At 51.9% G+C, this 14,419-nt stretch overlaps 5 protein-coding genes across 5 annotated transcripts; 2 read left to right on the top strand and 3 right to left on the bottom strand.

Moving 5' to 3' along the window:
- Nucleotides 1-1,548: 1,548 nt before the first annotated feature.
- On the top strand, nucleotides 1,549-4,149 carry Z517_00203 (uncharacterized protein; the record flags this gene model as incomplete). The annotated part of the gene is made up of 1 exon (XM_013433169.1): nucleotides 1,549-4,149. One exon carries the CDS (start codon nucleotides 1,549-1,551, stop codon nucleotides 4,147-4,149), a length of 2,601 nt encoding a protein of 866 aa, XP_013288623.1.
- Nucleotides 4,150-4,757: 608 nt separating this feature from the next.
- On the bottom strand, nucleotides 4,758-5,882 carry Z517_00202 (uncharacterized protein; the record flags this gene model as incomplete). The annotated part of the gene is made up of 1 exon (XM_013433168.1): nucleotides 4,758-5,882. One exon carries the CDS (start codon nucleotides 5,880-5,882, stop codon nucleotides 4,758-4,760), a length of 1,125 nt encoding a protein of 374 aa, XP_013288622.1.
- A 780-nt stretch (nucleotides 5,883-6,662) lies between these two features.
- On the top strand, nucleotides 6,663-10,490 carry Z517_00201 (uncharacterized protein; the record flags this gene model as incomplete). Its single annotated transcript, XM_013433167.1, has 1 exon — nucleotides 6,663-10,490. The coding sequence occupies one exon, from the start codon at nucleotides 6,663-6,665 to the stop codon at nucleotides 10,488-10,490; it is 3,828 nt and encodes a 1,275-aa protein (XP_013288621.1).
- Nucleotides 10,491-11,688: 1,198 nt separating this feature from the next.
- Z517_00200 (uncharacterized protein) lies at nucleotides 11,689-12,906 on the bottom strand (the record flags this gene model as incomplete). Its single annotated transcript, XM_013433166.1, has 1 exon — nucleotides 11,689-12,906. The coding sequence occupies one exon, from the start codon at nucleotides 12,904-12,906 to the stop codon at nucleotides 11,689-11,691; it is 1,218 nt and encodes a 405-aa protein (XP_013288620.1).
- A 758-nt stretch (nucleotides 12,907-13,664) lies between these two features.
- On the bottom strand, nucleotides 13,665-14,017 carry Z517_00199 (uncharacterized protein; the record flags this gene model as incomplete). The annotated part of the gene is made up of 2 exons (XM_013433165.1): nucleotides 13,665-13,904; nucleotides 13,982-14,017. The coding sequence occupies 2 exons, from the start codon at nucleotides 14,015-14,017 to the stop codon at nucleotides 13,665-13,667; spliced, it is 276 nt and encodes a 91-aa protein (XP_013288619.1).
- Nucleotides 14,018-14,419: the final 402 nt, after the last annotated feature.

Genomic DNA, 14,419 nt, shown 5'->3' with positions numbered 1-14,419 from the left:
AGTCAAATATCCAACTTGGCTCTGATCCCTGTTTTATCGTTGCCGTACCTGGACTCTGGCCAATTATCCCAGTAATCTCTTCACATTCTTGCAGCATGTCGAAGTAATGGCCAGCCACACAGTCAAGCCTCGACAGCGCCACTCCCACTACCCGAAGTGCTCCCTTTGTCAAACCTAGCATGTTTCGAAGGTTTCATACCCCTGGCGCTGATTCCGCCAATCGGAGAAGATGTCATCGGCCAATTTGCTGGCATCTCGAACCCCCTTCGCTTCGTGTCATCTTCCTCCTTCTTTCTCGACAGCTTTTCCTTCGCCCGCGCCACCTTTCCGAGTTCATAACTCAGAGAGTGGAGAGGAAGCTCTATGCGGATTAAGGAGCTTGCAGGATCGCCCGTGTCCAACGAATGAGATGTCTCGGGTGGTCCAGAATTGCTTGTTTTTGGATCCCCTACCACGCGGGTGCTTCGAGGCGGAGCGGCGCGAATTGACCTAGCTTCACCGGGACAGCTGGTCCAGGAGTCAATGTCGGCAGTGAAAGATCGGAGACACTGGCTTCCTGCTTGGTACCCCTTTGTTCAGCCAGCAGAAGGGAAATAAAAAGGACAGCAGGAGTCCACAGAAGATGGGTCAAAGACGGCGTGTTGCGAAATTGGGACAAAGAGCAACTAACGCACCCAAAGCAGCTGGCTGGCTGGCTGACGTCGTGCACAGAGTACCGAGTACGTACAAGTGATCGACACCGCTAGACTGACTGCAGAGGTCAAACAGGGTTGAAAAGAAAACCGGGATTCTCTGTGAGACTGCCATCTTCTTGTGTTCCTGCTGCGTTGTGCTGTGCGCGTGCGAGTTGTGCGAACAAACGCCTGCCAGCGCATATCATCAACACCAGAGTCCTTCTCTTCTCATTCTGTCTGTCGCTCATTCAGCAGATTCCAAGGGTGCGCTCGTTGTCCCTTACCATTTCTTTGATTCATTCGCTCGGTTCTCTTCGGATTTCTTCGTCATTTTGCTTTGTTTCATTCAAGTTGGTTCTCGTGGGCCGAGGACATCTTTGTCACTCATTCGAGCAGAGAAAGAAGAGGGAAGAAAGAGAGAGAGAAAGGCCTCGGAAGAATTGCCCTTCTTACAGACTCGCTCGTTGTCGCTACCGGACCCTCTGCAACAACAATTGTCTGTTTACGCGTGAGAACGCAGTTACGATTGTCCGTTATCAATTGTCCTTCTCGCTCTGATTCATCACTTCAAAACCCCGTCGTCACTTGCACGACTGAAACCGTGCCTGCCTCTTTATCCTGCCTTCCGTCCTCCGGTGCACAGTTCACACGACCAATTCCACAATTTACTACACCCTTGTCACCACTGTTGAAACGCTTATTGAAGCCGCCGACCCGGTGATCGCTGCCTTTCACAACTGCCTCGACCTCGTTTGTCTGGTGCTGGTCACCTCAAACGTTATAAAGCATTCCCATTCAGTCCTAGGACTTCTGCGAAACCACTACTTCTCAAATTTGTCACAGCAAAAGAATCGCCTCAAAATCGACGACAAACATGCTGTTCCCCTTTCTACTCATTCTCCTAGCCTGGCTTGCCAGGGCCATCCCGACACGCGTCCCCATCGAATCTCGACAAGCAGCGTCCTCGTATTGGCTCTCCCAGATCCAGCGACAAGGCACCGTGGCTTACGGCTCCAACCCCGGCTACAAGATCTTCCGTAATGTCAAAGACTATGGCGCAGTTGGCGACGGTGTGACCGATGACACCACTGCCATCAACAATGCCATTACTGATGGGTCGCGATGCGGACAAGGTTGCGATAGCTCTACCACTGCCCCTGCACTCGTCTATTTTCCACCTGGTACCTACGCTGTCTCAGCTCCCATAATTCAGCTCTACTACACCCAATTTGTCGGTGATGCGGTCAATATTCCCACTGTCCTTGCCCTACCTAGCTTCGAGGGTCTGGCTGTACTCGATACCGATCCTTACATCCCAGGTGGCAATGGTGCTCAGTGGTATACAAATCAAAACAATTTCTATCGACAGATACGCAACTTCATTGTCGATATCTCCCAGATGCCAGAAGACCAGGGAGCGGGCATTCATTGGCAGGTTGCACAAGCCACCAGTCTTCAAAATATTGTATTCAATATGCGCCCAAAGAGCCCCACCAATAAACAGCAAGGGATTTTCATGGACAACGGCTCCGGAGGCTTCATGTCGGACCTTGTATTCAATGGTGGCAATTACGGCGCTTTCTTAGGCAACCAACAATTTACCACGCGCAATATGACCTTCAACGGGTGCAACACTGCCATTTTCATGAATTGGAACTGGTTGTGGACTTTGAAATCAGTGACAATCAACCAATGTGACGTCGGCATCGACATGTCGAACTTGAACAATGGAGTTAACCAGACTGTCGGGTCTGTGGTTCTTCTTGACAGTGCCATGACTGGCACTCCAATTGGTATAAAAACCTCGTACAATATGAGCAGCCAGCCCACTACTGGAGGGACCTTGGCCTTGCAGAATGTCGACTTCACTGGGGTTCAGACGGCTATTGTTGGTGCAGACGGGACCACTCCGATCCTGGCTGGCGGCTTTGTTGTGGAATCTTGGGGTCAAGGTGACTCTTATACTCCTGCTAGTGGATCGTCTCAACACGTCAAGAGAGAACCACAACTTGGGCCTTTGTCCTTCCAGCCTCCGTCAATCTCGTACTACTCGACGACTACCACTACGCTCACTGTTTCGGCCATACCACCACCCAGTGGCATATTGCTCACAACCACCACTGTCTATGTCACTGCGTCACCGACAACTGCTGGCAACGCTTCCTCAAGCTTGTCGGCCAATGCTACACGATCTCAGCCTACACTGTCATCTGGACCAACTCCTAGCACATGCTCTCCAACCCCAGTGTCGTTGAAATCGGCACGTGTTCAGCAACCGCTGACTGCTCCCAGCATGGCCTCGTCTCTGATGAACGGGAATAATGTTTTTGAGCGCTCCAAGCCTCAATACCAAGACGTTCCGGTGTCGTCCTTTGTCAGCGTCAAATCGGCGGGTGCCAAAGGCGATGGCGTAACTGACGACACTGCAGCAATTCAAAGCATCTTCAACAATGCCACTCCCGACCAGGTCGTATACTTCGACCACGGCGCCTATGTCATTAGCAATACAGTCATGGTCCCCTCCAACATCCGCATCACTGGAGAAATCTGGCCTCTCATTATGGCTCAAGGTTCGGCGTTCTCAGATGTCAACAACCCGAAGCCCGTCTTTCAAGTCGGGAATGAAGGAGATATTGGTTCTGTGGAGATAACGGACCTCGTTTTCGAGACTCTTGGGCCCGCTCCTGGTGCTATCATGATGCAGTGGAATGTTGCGGAAGCGTCTCAGGGTTCTTGTGGCATGTGGGATGTCCACTTCCGGATCGGAGGGACTGCAGGAACTCAGCTGCAACAAGATACATGCCAGGCTAACGTCACTGGCTCTTTTGAATTCAAGCCCCAGTGTGCAGGTTCCTTCTTACTGATGCACATCACTCAGCAAGCCTCCGCCTATTTGGAGAACTGCTGGTTCTGGGTAGCTGACCATGAGCTTGACATCACCGCCCACAACCAGACCAACATTTACAACGGTCGTGGATTGCTGGTTGAGAGCCAAGGTCCCGTCTGGCTGTACGGAACGTCATCAGAGCACAATCAGCTTTACAATTATCAATTTTCCAGTGCTCGGGATATCTTCATGGGTGCGATTCAAACAGAAACGCCCTATATGCAAGCTACTCCCAACGCCTTGGAAGGAGGGTTTCCACCGAATTCGGCATTCTCAGATCCTACTTTTGCCGACTGCACCACTGACTCGTGCAAGAAGGCCTGGGGCTTGCGGATCGTGGACTCAAGTGGTCTTCACATGTATGGCGCAGGACTCTACAGCTTCTTTGACAATTATCTGCAAACCTGCTTGGATACAGAGTCATGTCAGGAAAACATGGTCGACATTCAATGCTCATCCAATCTCAGCTTGTATGGTCTAACAACAAAGGCTTCAGTGAACATGGTTAATGTTGACGGAACCCCCGAGGCTATCGGCCGAGATCATGTGAACCTATTCGGCCAGACATTGCTTCTGTTCGAGACTTGAAGCATCGTGCCATTCGGACAAGATGAACTTCGAGAGCATGGAATCAAAGCAACAAAGGAATGATAATCGTTAAATAACGACGATCGCGGGCACTAGCGTTGATTTTTTGTGCATCTATTGGACAATGGGTGGTGGAACTCATGCACGAGTGAACTAGCATGATTACGAGCATATGGGATTCTACCAAGCATTAGTTGCTGTTATGGCTTGAGCTTCATGATATGGTGTTGGCTGGAAGTTTCCATGTGCATAGAGATACCCTGTGGCTGCAAGTTTGGAGTTGCTCTTGTGCTCTGCCTTAGCATTGAAAGACAGCATACGAATGAGAAAAGATGATATGAAACTCCATAGGCTGGTAACTTTTTGTGATTAACTGCGTCGGTGTAGAACCCTACATGTGCTTGCATGCAGTAGCGGGCTACTCACAAATGTCAACAAATATCTGTTTGCGTTGCTTGTCCCCCTTCCCCCCCCGGCTGCCCCCATTCCAGAACACCGACGAAGTCATTCTCTTCCTATCCTCGTCTTGAGTTTGGGTCACTCGTGCTCTCTTCTAGATACGTGTTATCTAACCTCTCGTGGTGCAACGTGCTGTATCTCTATCACCCTTAGAGACGGACCACTAATTTCTTTCCGCTCACAGTTCCCCCAGCCAGTTCGTCCATTGCTGCCTGGACACTCTCCAGCCCTGTTCCCATAAGCTCAGGCGGAGGCATGCATTGCATCCGGTGGTCTTCCAAGGCGGCCTCGAGCCAACTCCATATCGCCGGCGCGAGACCAGTGGCAAAGTCACCCACCGTTGCCAGGTTGGTCACAATCGACACGTCGTGTTTGGCGTGCTGTTCGGCACCTGGGAAGACCGAGGCGATGAACTTGCGACCACCACATCCGTGAAGTATCTCACAGAGAGGTTGCAGCGTCGGAGACGTGGAGATGGCGTCGTACGCCCCAACTACCTCTTGGCCTTGACGCTTGAGGTATGAGATCGCGGACTCGACGATGCTTGGATCTCCTTGGTCGAAGCATTCCTCCGCGCCCAGCGACTTGACCATGTCATGATTTCTCTGTGAACAGACACCGACAACCGTGTAGCCCGCCAGCGCGGCGAGTTGGACGCCGCAGGAGCCCACGCTTGATGAGGCTCCCCAGACCACGAGGGTCTTGCTGTTCTTCACGGCTGTGCCTTCCATGGGAGGCATGTCCAATCCCAGCATCACCCCTGGAAAAAGGCAACTTGCGGCGGTGGTCACGCCGAGCGGCAATACGGCCGCCTCTTCGTAGGTCATGCTGTCGGGGATCTTTGCCACGAACGGCGGTAGAAGAACCACGTACGTTTGGAAGGAAGAGTAGGCGTACACCTTTTTCCCGCGCCATTGTTCGAGGTCATCCCCATTGAGCTCCGAGTCTTTCCAATCTTTGACCCTTAGTGGCGATGTTTGGCCGATTACACGATCGCCAATCTTAAGTTTAGAGATGCGTTCATCTGCTTGTCCTTCTTGGGGAAGCTCAACCACCTCCCCAGCAACGTCGCAGCCGAGGATACATGGGTAGCCGTCCTCTTCTGAGATGAGGATACCGAGCCGTTGGATTGCCCAGTCAGCAGGGTTTATTGCCACGGAGTGAGCTCTGATAACCACTTCGCCAGGAGATGGAGGTGAGTAGGGGGCAGGACAGACGGTGAGAGTGGGCGCTTTGGGAGACGGGAGGATTGCTGCAATGTTCGAGTGTGGCATTGCTAGCTACTGATTGCGAAGATATTACTACCGTCCGAGTAAGAAGGGTGCAAAATCGAAGTCTGCTCTTGCTTGATCACTTTTGTAGCCCACCGTTGTAGCCTCCGTCTTCGTGTATTTTGCGGCAGGGAGTTAGGAAGAGACGGACGCATGCATATATATTGAAGTGCAGCATTGCGCCCCGTATTTCAAGGACAGATAAAGTCCGTTATTACCGAGATATGCTGCTGCAGTCGTGGTATCGTGCTACTAGTGGAGAAGAGAAGAATGCATACATGGGGAACTCGGAATGCTACTTCGACTAGGAAAGGAGACAAGCCTTTGATATCCAGGATAGAAGTCTGCTTCATTAAGCTTGCCTGGCTCGATAGAGGTTACAGGACAAGGTTGAATACGAGTGAGAGCTTAGTTCAAGATGCTTTGTATACGAATCCTGGACAAGATCGGCGTCGTCCAATTCAATGTCGAGGATTACGCTTGAGGCTGGGAGGCGCCAAGGCTGGGGATGGTAAATTATTATTCCGTAGCATGTGCGGGGCGCATTCTGCCCGTCGACAACCGCGCAGTTGCAAAGACGTGGATGTGGTTGGAGAAAAAAGAGCAACCTATTCTACCACAATTCATTCACTGGCCTTTGGTGACTATTAAATTTTTTCTTACAGGGTCGACTTGTCTGTGTTACCGGGACCTACCTATTGATTTTCTCGGAGCGACATGATTAAATAACACCAATGCCCGTCTCTTCGTCTGTACTGTTGGTGCCCTCGACCAGCCGAAACAATGAGCCTCCGACGCCCTCCGCGACTGAACGAATCGGGAGACGGCGAACATGCCCCTGCTTTGCAAGTTGCAGAGGGAGAAACCGATGATTTCACTTCGCTGCTGGCTCGCACCGAGCGCCGGGCCTCCTCCGCTATCAAAGTTGTCAAGAAGAAAGACTCCCTCGCTGAAACCGAAGCCGACCCTGCCTACCTTCCCTTTACGACCGACTTTGGTCCTAATACCCTGGTTGAATATTTGCGGGCAGAGGTGGACAAGCTGAGGCGTGAACGCGACACCAAAGCGGCTAAAGGGAAAGGGAAAGGGAAACAGAAGGAGACGCTCGAAGACAAGACATCTAGCCTGCTTCATCCCAGCAGTGCTCCGTCAACGACGCATGGTCTCTTCTCACCATCTGCTGCTCCAGAGCTCACTGAGCGAGTCAACGGTCTCCCTCCTGCTGGGGCGTTGGCAACTCGTCGATCGCAACGCCTGGCTCGCAAAGGTTCTCTCAACCAGGCGAACCAAGTTGCGAGTGATCAGAAAACGCCTACGCTCTTTCAGCCAGCACAACCAATCCCATTCCTGTCAGACCTACCTCAGCAAAACTCCCATTTAGAAGATGCCCCCACTTCGTTACCAAGCGGCGCGAGTCACTCTAGGGCAACCACATTCGAAGAGCACACCAAAAGCAAGAGAATGGCTGTCAGAAACACGGCTCACGAAGATTCTGTTAGCCCCTTGCGCGCAAGGCTGCGTCAGAGAAGACACTCCAAGGCCCTCTCACTCTCAGGCTCATCAGCTGTTATGAGTACTGACGTCTCAGCATCTCGTGCGGAGGCTCATCATCCTGGCCCCCTCCAACACGAGGGAACTCCAGCGTCTCATCCAATTTCCCAGTCCGAGAACGATCCTACCTTGTCCGTAGGCTGTCTTCCCTCTTCGCGTGCGCAAGAGCCCACGGGCAACAAAGTTCTTCAAGCATCATCTCACAATTCTGTTCATTGTGTCCAGGACCGCCAGGCTTCATTGAAGGCACCCCCTCCGAGTAAAGACGTCGTACAATCTGGGTCGGAGGACCAATCTTCACCACTCGTTTCTTTCAAATATTCGAGCCTTATTCCCGAAACCATACCACCAAGCGAAAAGAAGCAGTTTATGCACCAGGTGAGGCATGCGAAGCGAAACAGTGCAGCTGGAAACGATTGGGCCGGGAACAGTCCGGCTGAACCACAAGAACGAACGCGTTTAAGCCATGCCGGAAGGACTCCTCTTTACGCGGCTATCGCTGCCAGGAGGGGATCACGGCTTGCGTTCGCCATTGACGATATCCTTCACCCAGCCGAGAGTCTGGAGGACGTTCCCGATCCAGTCCCCGAAAAACAGTATCCCCGCCTCTGGAAACCCTCGATACCTCCTAGCCTGTCTCCGATATCAACAAGTTCGACTAGAGCACGCTCATTTAAAGCCGTCAAACCTCTCAAGCCAGAATCCAGCGTCCTACAAAAGATTGATGCCGATCTGTGGACAGAAGTTATCAGCTATCTCTCCACGCAAGATGTGAGAAATCTCCGACTGGCCAGCAAGTCTCTCGCACGAGTCATAGCTCCAATTCAGTTCAGGAATGTCGTGGTCAACTTTGATAGACACTTCTTCGACGCAGGCAGCAGCGACTGGAATAGCAGGTTGGGGCTCCTCCCCTCTGACTCGATGTTCAAGAAGTATGGCGTGAATATAAACAAATTTGGCGTGTCATTCGAGTACGATCTGCAAGGCTTGTCACGTGCTAAGACGAAAACCATTGAAAAGGAACAAGTCGCATGGTTCGGCAAGTTCACATGGCCTACTGAACAGTATCCACGCTTTCCAGAACTGCAGGCAATCGAGGACCTGGTCGACCATAACCGCCCATTGCTCAAAGAAGCGCTTAGCCACATAACTAAGGCCTCAGAACTTGGATTATGTATCGACAGCGGCCACGGCTGGCTTGAAGGTCCTGACATCTCCGATATGGCCCTTTTCGACCGACGAACTACGAAGGGGTCCAAAGTTTTTGGGAAGACGTTCCCGACCGAAGACGTTTGGGTTACATTTGCTCGTAATGAATATTTTAGATGGGCTCAACAGAGTACTATCAATGGAACCATCAAGGCACTCATGGCGAAACAGCCTCCCCCAGAGATCGCTGCTAGAGAAATTCGCTTCTTGGAAGGACTCAAAATCCGAGACATTGAGAGTTTCAGACGTCAGGACGAGCAATTCGATTACGACCCCGAATGCCATGTAGGAGGGAGCCCAGTTCCTGGAGTGGAAGCTCTGATGGATGCAAATGGCGATATCCCCAATTTTTCGCAGGCCCTTCAGGTTGCGATTCAGCGGCAACTGTTGGCACATGCGCGGAAAGGAGGAAGAAAACTACCTCAGTGGCCATTAATTTTCAGTGGCCACAATCTTGCTGCTGAGCATGGTGGTCACTGTACATTTATCCAAAGCAAAATGGCTAATCCGGGTGCATCTCCGCTTCTACCAGGCATGCTGACGGAGCCGCAAGCGCAATGGTTAATGGAGACTGTATGGGCGCAGCGTGCTTTCCTGTCAGCCTATACGACGGCGATTATCACACAAAAGCAGAACTTCAAGTCGATACATACCCTGCGGATCAGCAAACTGTCGTCTGGACTCCTTCCATCGTTAGAACTGGAAGAGTTCTGGAAGAGCTTGTCTGGACTAACGACGTTGGAGGTCCTTATCAGCCCCGACTGGCGCCAGGAGCACGTGACGGGGGATCGACTATTTGCAAGGCACATGGCGATCTTGCCATCTAAAGCTGCCGAGAAGTTCACCAAATTCCTGAGGAGATACATTGTCAAGATGGAGAGTCTACACAGCCTGACTATTGGTTACACCGGGGGTGGAGAACATGCTGTTGGCATGTTTGCCCGTAATAAGCACGTCTTGCCTGCGCCAATTGTCGACAATCCCGGAGATTGGCTGTTTGACAATGCTAGTAAAAAGCAAGGCGTCCTGATTACAAAATTCGACCACGTGCGAGAGCTCAAATTTCAAAACTGTTGGTTCACACCATCGATGCTTCGGGGATTCATGAAGGACAGCCGAGACACAAGCCTCCATTCTTTGAGCCTCGATTCGGTCAGCATGACCGCGCATCATGATGGTGATATCACCGCGCCCACGTGGAATATGATGGGTCGTCTTCACTGTCTTCATCCTCGAGAAGACTGGACTCAAGAGATTTTGCCCACCGGTGCTTCTTGGGTCCAAGTCCTTGATGCCATTACGCCGGGAAAGACACTGTTGGCACACAAGTATGACGCGGGCCTTGTTGACAGAAAAGTTCACCCGATGCCTCAGGCAACATTCCGTGGACACATCCAACAAATCATTCTTAACAGCTGTGGCTACGTGAAGATCTCGGTTCCAGAGAGACACGCGGCAGACTTTAATCAAAACGCGGCTGTTGTCCGCGCCGAGCCGAGCATGGACGACGCTCTGTACGTTCGCAAGGCACGATTTGTCCCGCCACTACTATTCGAATTTGATCCTGAAAAGGGCTTTCGGATGAAGGCAAACTCGGATATCACGGACGCGGATGAGATCATGATTGAGGAGACCTCGGTAAGCGGCGAGCAATACCCTTGGCTGGGAACATTGACTCAGTGCATCCATCCCATCGAAAAGCGGGTCCTCGAGGAGGCGTGGCAGATGACGTTTGGCTGGCCCAACAACCTTGAGCGATGGGCCGCTGTCGAAGATGGACAGAGTGAAGGCGGTACAGGACGATTCAGCGGTGTGATCAGGAAGACTGAGCAAATGATGGACGAGTACTGACCTAACGACGAGGTCAAGGTCTCGGTGCTTAATTGGAGCGATTGCATCTCGGGTGGCTTGAGATACCAATGACACTTGGGTGGTGTTATGATGACGATAGCCTTATCAGACGGCACGTGATTGGCTAGTTCAGGAAGAGTTTCAACTGTTTCCGCGTTACAGACTGATAGGACGAGGGACATGTACAGTCTTCTATCCCGACTTGGCAAGTGTATCATCACCACATACATGGAGCACTTGATCAGTGACGCGATTTGGGCTTGGAGGGAACTAGAGTGCATTTGACACCAGACAACATGCAAAGAATTCAAACAGTGCTCTACATGACATCAACGACATTCGCACAGATTTGGGCGTGAGCATGAAAGCAAAATGACACAGCTTTATCCACGTCTGTAGACTATTCTTGACCACGACCGTGATTGTTGATATGCAAGTCTAGTGTATGCTGTTTAGGGCCGGCTCCGATACGTACTGCGTACATACATTAGTACATACCCTGTACGCTGAGTTGACGTGGTAGTGCAGCGTAGGGTAAAATAAGTGAAGCGACATGAAGTGACGCGAAGTAAAGTGCAGATCCACATGCATGCTGTCTGCCTACGTCCGTACCCTCAGTAGGCCGGTATTTCTACTATTGCGGATGTGAAGGATGACCTTTTTGACACTGATTTGTAGAGGTTGAGAGGCGCGGAACGTACGCCCCTGACGCATTCCAGCCTCGCCTGAGCCTCGGTGGGCAGCGGATACACGTGATCTGACTTGATCCCTTTTTTTTCAGACTCACCTCGTGTGTGTGTGTGTGTGTGTGTGTGTATGTCTTCCTCGTTCTTCAATTCGTGTGCGTATGTATCTAGGTATATGTATGTGTGTTGTGTGGATGTATTTGTCCTGGTGTGTGTGTAATGTTACGCACTCGCTCCACTGAAAGGTTTTACAGATACGATGTTGCGGCTACAAGTAGAGTAGAGCAGAGCAGAGTAGAATGACTGACTGACTGATTGTATGCTTTGTATTTCTTTGAATTTTGTTTGATATTACTTTTGGTTTTGTTTTTGGCATTTTCGTCGTTTTTTTCTCTTCTTCGTGGGGTTTTCCTTTCCTTTATCGTACCTCCTCGTTCGAACAAAGATATTCACTTTTCCATTATCCATTAATCCATCATCCCATCTTGGCCATGTCATTTCATCGCTTCTCGCTAGTAACACGAGTGCAAGTACCCATATCCATGATGCGGCGAAGTCGCCTCGGACAGCGCAACGCCCAGAAATCGCCCGACCAGCACGGCCAGACCCATCCACACGATGTTCGGGACCTTGGAGATGATTCTCTGGAGGAGCGAGTTCTGCGGTGGCGGTGGTGGAGCTGGAGGAGGTGGTGCTGGGTCTGGAAGGGGTAGGGCGATGGAGAAGACGATTGCGGTAGTGGTGGTGCTGGTGTTAGGAATGGGGGGTCGACGGCGTTGAAGTTCAAGTACCTGGCGGCCTGGTGTCAGGTAGTGGGAGTGGATGGTTCTGTCAGCGTGGTCGTGGTCGCTACTGCTCCATAGAACAGTGTAGAGTGGTAGAGGCACGCAGCTTGGACTTGGGCTCTCGTCGGGATATTCCTGTGCGTCGTAGTATAATTCGGCGCCGTCGTCGTCGTCGTCGTCATCGTCGCTACTTACCCAGGATAAACGCCTCGCGCGGATGGTGCTCTCGGACCCGTCATCCGATAGGTCGTCCCTCTCGTGCGTGGCCGGCTCTGTCTCTGTCTCTTTCCCTGTCAAAGCGACAACGCCAGTTTCGTTCGTTTCGACACATCTCAGAGGCGTGCCGCCGCAGAGCTCGTCCACCTCGCTCTCGCTCAGCACTGTGGCAGGAATCGACGAATAGAACGCCGTGATCTCTTCGTCCACCACGCTTGGAGCCTCTCGAGCCAACGCCTCGAAATCCGCCATGTACTGGACCAGCTCGCTCGGCTCCATATCCAAAACCCCCGCAATCTCAGCCACTTCGGCCTCGCCGTTGTCGACCATTCTGGTCACGGCGGCAAGGATCGCGTGCTGGTGCGAGCGGGGTCGGTTGCGGAAGTGGTGACAGATACCGCCTGGAGTGCTGCTGCTGCTGTTGGTCCCAGGTTCCGGCTTGGTGTGGCCATGACCATGGCGCTCGTTCTGATGGGCCTTGGGGGTGGCATTGTCGCTGCTCGGGAGGGATGCAGGGCCTGAGATGTTTCGGGCTTGCTTTCTAATGGTGAGGGGCGTGGGCACAAGAGACGGGTCCGATGCGACGTTGAACGACTTCCTGGATGTCAGCGATCGGATGAATCGTCTCGGAGTACCCACCGTCCCTCCTGGCACGTCTGACGTCGCTGGCGAGGATACCGTGCTTGCATACGGATCTGCTTGTCCTGAGGCCGTGGTGGTATCGGTCATCGCTGGGTTGTTGCTGTCCTTGGCTGATATCGTCGTTGGATCCTTCTGGTCTGTTATTGGTGACTTATGTCGAGCTTGGGGAGATTCTAATCAGGAGGTAGGCGAGTTGATTGCTGATTATCTGTGCTGTTATGTGGCGAGGTAGTGTTGAGGATGTTTGACAAGGAATATTTATGGAATCCGAGACGAATAGTGAGGAGACCTGCCGTGAGGCAGTGGACATGCATGGACTGCCTTGCACAGCCTCGAGGCAGTTCATCCTTTATCGAGTGAGCGGTGGTAGTTGAGGATGTTGACAAAGGACAGCCACTTCGATGTGGACGATGGAATAGGCTGGGCATGGGATGTTGTGTTGTTCATTTGCTCATCATGTTTGTGGTGGATGGATTTGGGTGCGGACCAGGTAGCAAACAACCTGGACAGTTTGAGAGATGAATGAATCGTTCTGATCTACTCGGTACCTCTGCCTCTGCACTGCTTCTGAAAGAGGGGGAAAGGGACGTTTTATGTCTTCAAAGCTTCGTTGCTATTTTGGTATTTGAGAGGCTCTGCTCTGCTAACCAGGATTCTTCCTTCGATTCGGTATCAATACCGAGTACAGTTCGCCTCTCTCCCTATGAGTACGTGGCCATCCTCGGTGACTCCATAGACTCCATGGTGCTCACAACAGACCCCTCTGAAGGCACACCACTGTTTTCCGGCCCGAACAACACACCGAGACCATGGACCAGAGACCAGAGCTTCAAGTCCTGTCCCATTCACGCCTCTGGACTATCCTCCGTCTTCTTCGAGGCCTGAAGAGCAAGTTCGGCAATCAACCGCCCTGCCTGGTCCCCCGTCATATTGTTCTGGAATCCGATCTGTCGCAAATTGCCCCCGTTCACCAATCGTTCCGCCATCGCTCTAGCGAGCTTTGTACGAGCCTCGATGACTTTGTCGTCCTGTACGCCTTTGGCTTTGCCTTTGTCAAGCGGGAATTTGCCCAGGACGAATGCGGTCTATGTAGGCACGCGCGGTAAGAAATTAGCAATCGCGAGCACAACGAAACGCTCTGTGGCTTTGTCAGGGCAGTTACCTTTTCAGCGGGTTGCGAAGCTTTGTTGGAATCCATGCTTGAGCTGAACGGGAGAGATGATTCTGAGTGACTGAAGGAAGGTATTTGAGTGATTTGATTATGCGTATCTGCGTGTGTTTGCGTGTTTGTGTGTGCGAATTGTGTCTTGAATTAACAAGAGGAAAGAAATTCAGAGGAGCGTTTTCAAGGGAGAAATGGTCTGCTTTAACATGTGACCGCGACCTTCTTAACATGAACGTTCATTCACTGACGATTTGGATGTGATTTGTCTACTGCTCTCCATGGCTCTGCTAAGCCTTGGGAGCACCCCAGAGCACCCTACCCTCCATGGGTCTGTTCAGCCTTGGGAGCACTCCAGAGCACCCCACCCTCCATGGCTCTGTTCAGCCTTGGGAGCACCCCAGAGTACCCTACCCTCCATGGCTCTGTTCAGCCTTG

The sequence above is a fragment of the Fonsecaea pedrosoi genome (genome assembly GCF_000835455.1).
Source record: "Fonsecaea pedrosoi CBS 271.37 unplaced genomic scaffold supercont1.1, whole genome shotgun sequence".
Classification (NCBI taxonomy): domain Eukaryota; kingdom Fungi; phylum Ascomycota; class Eurotiomycetes; order Chaetothyriales; family Herpotrichiellaceae; genus Fonsecaea; species Fonsecaea pedrosoi.
The sequence above is the reverse complement of the archived record's forward strand: the minus strand, read 5'-3'. Positions and strand labels throughout refer to the sequence as shown.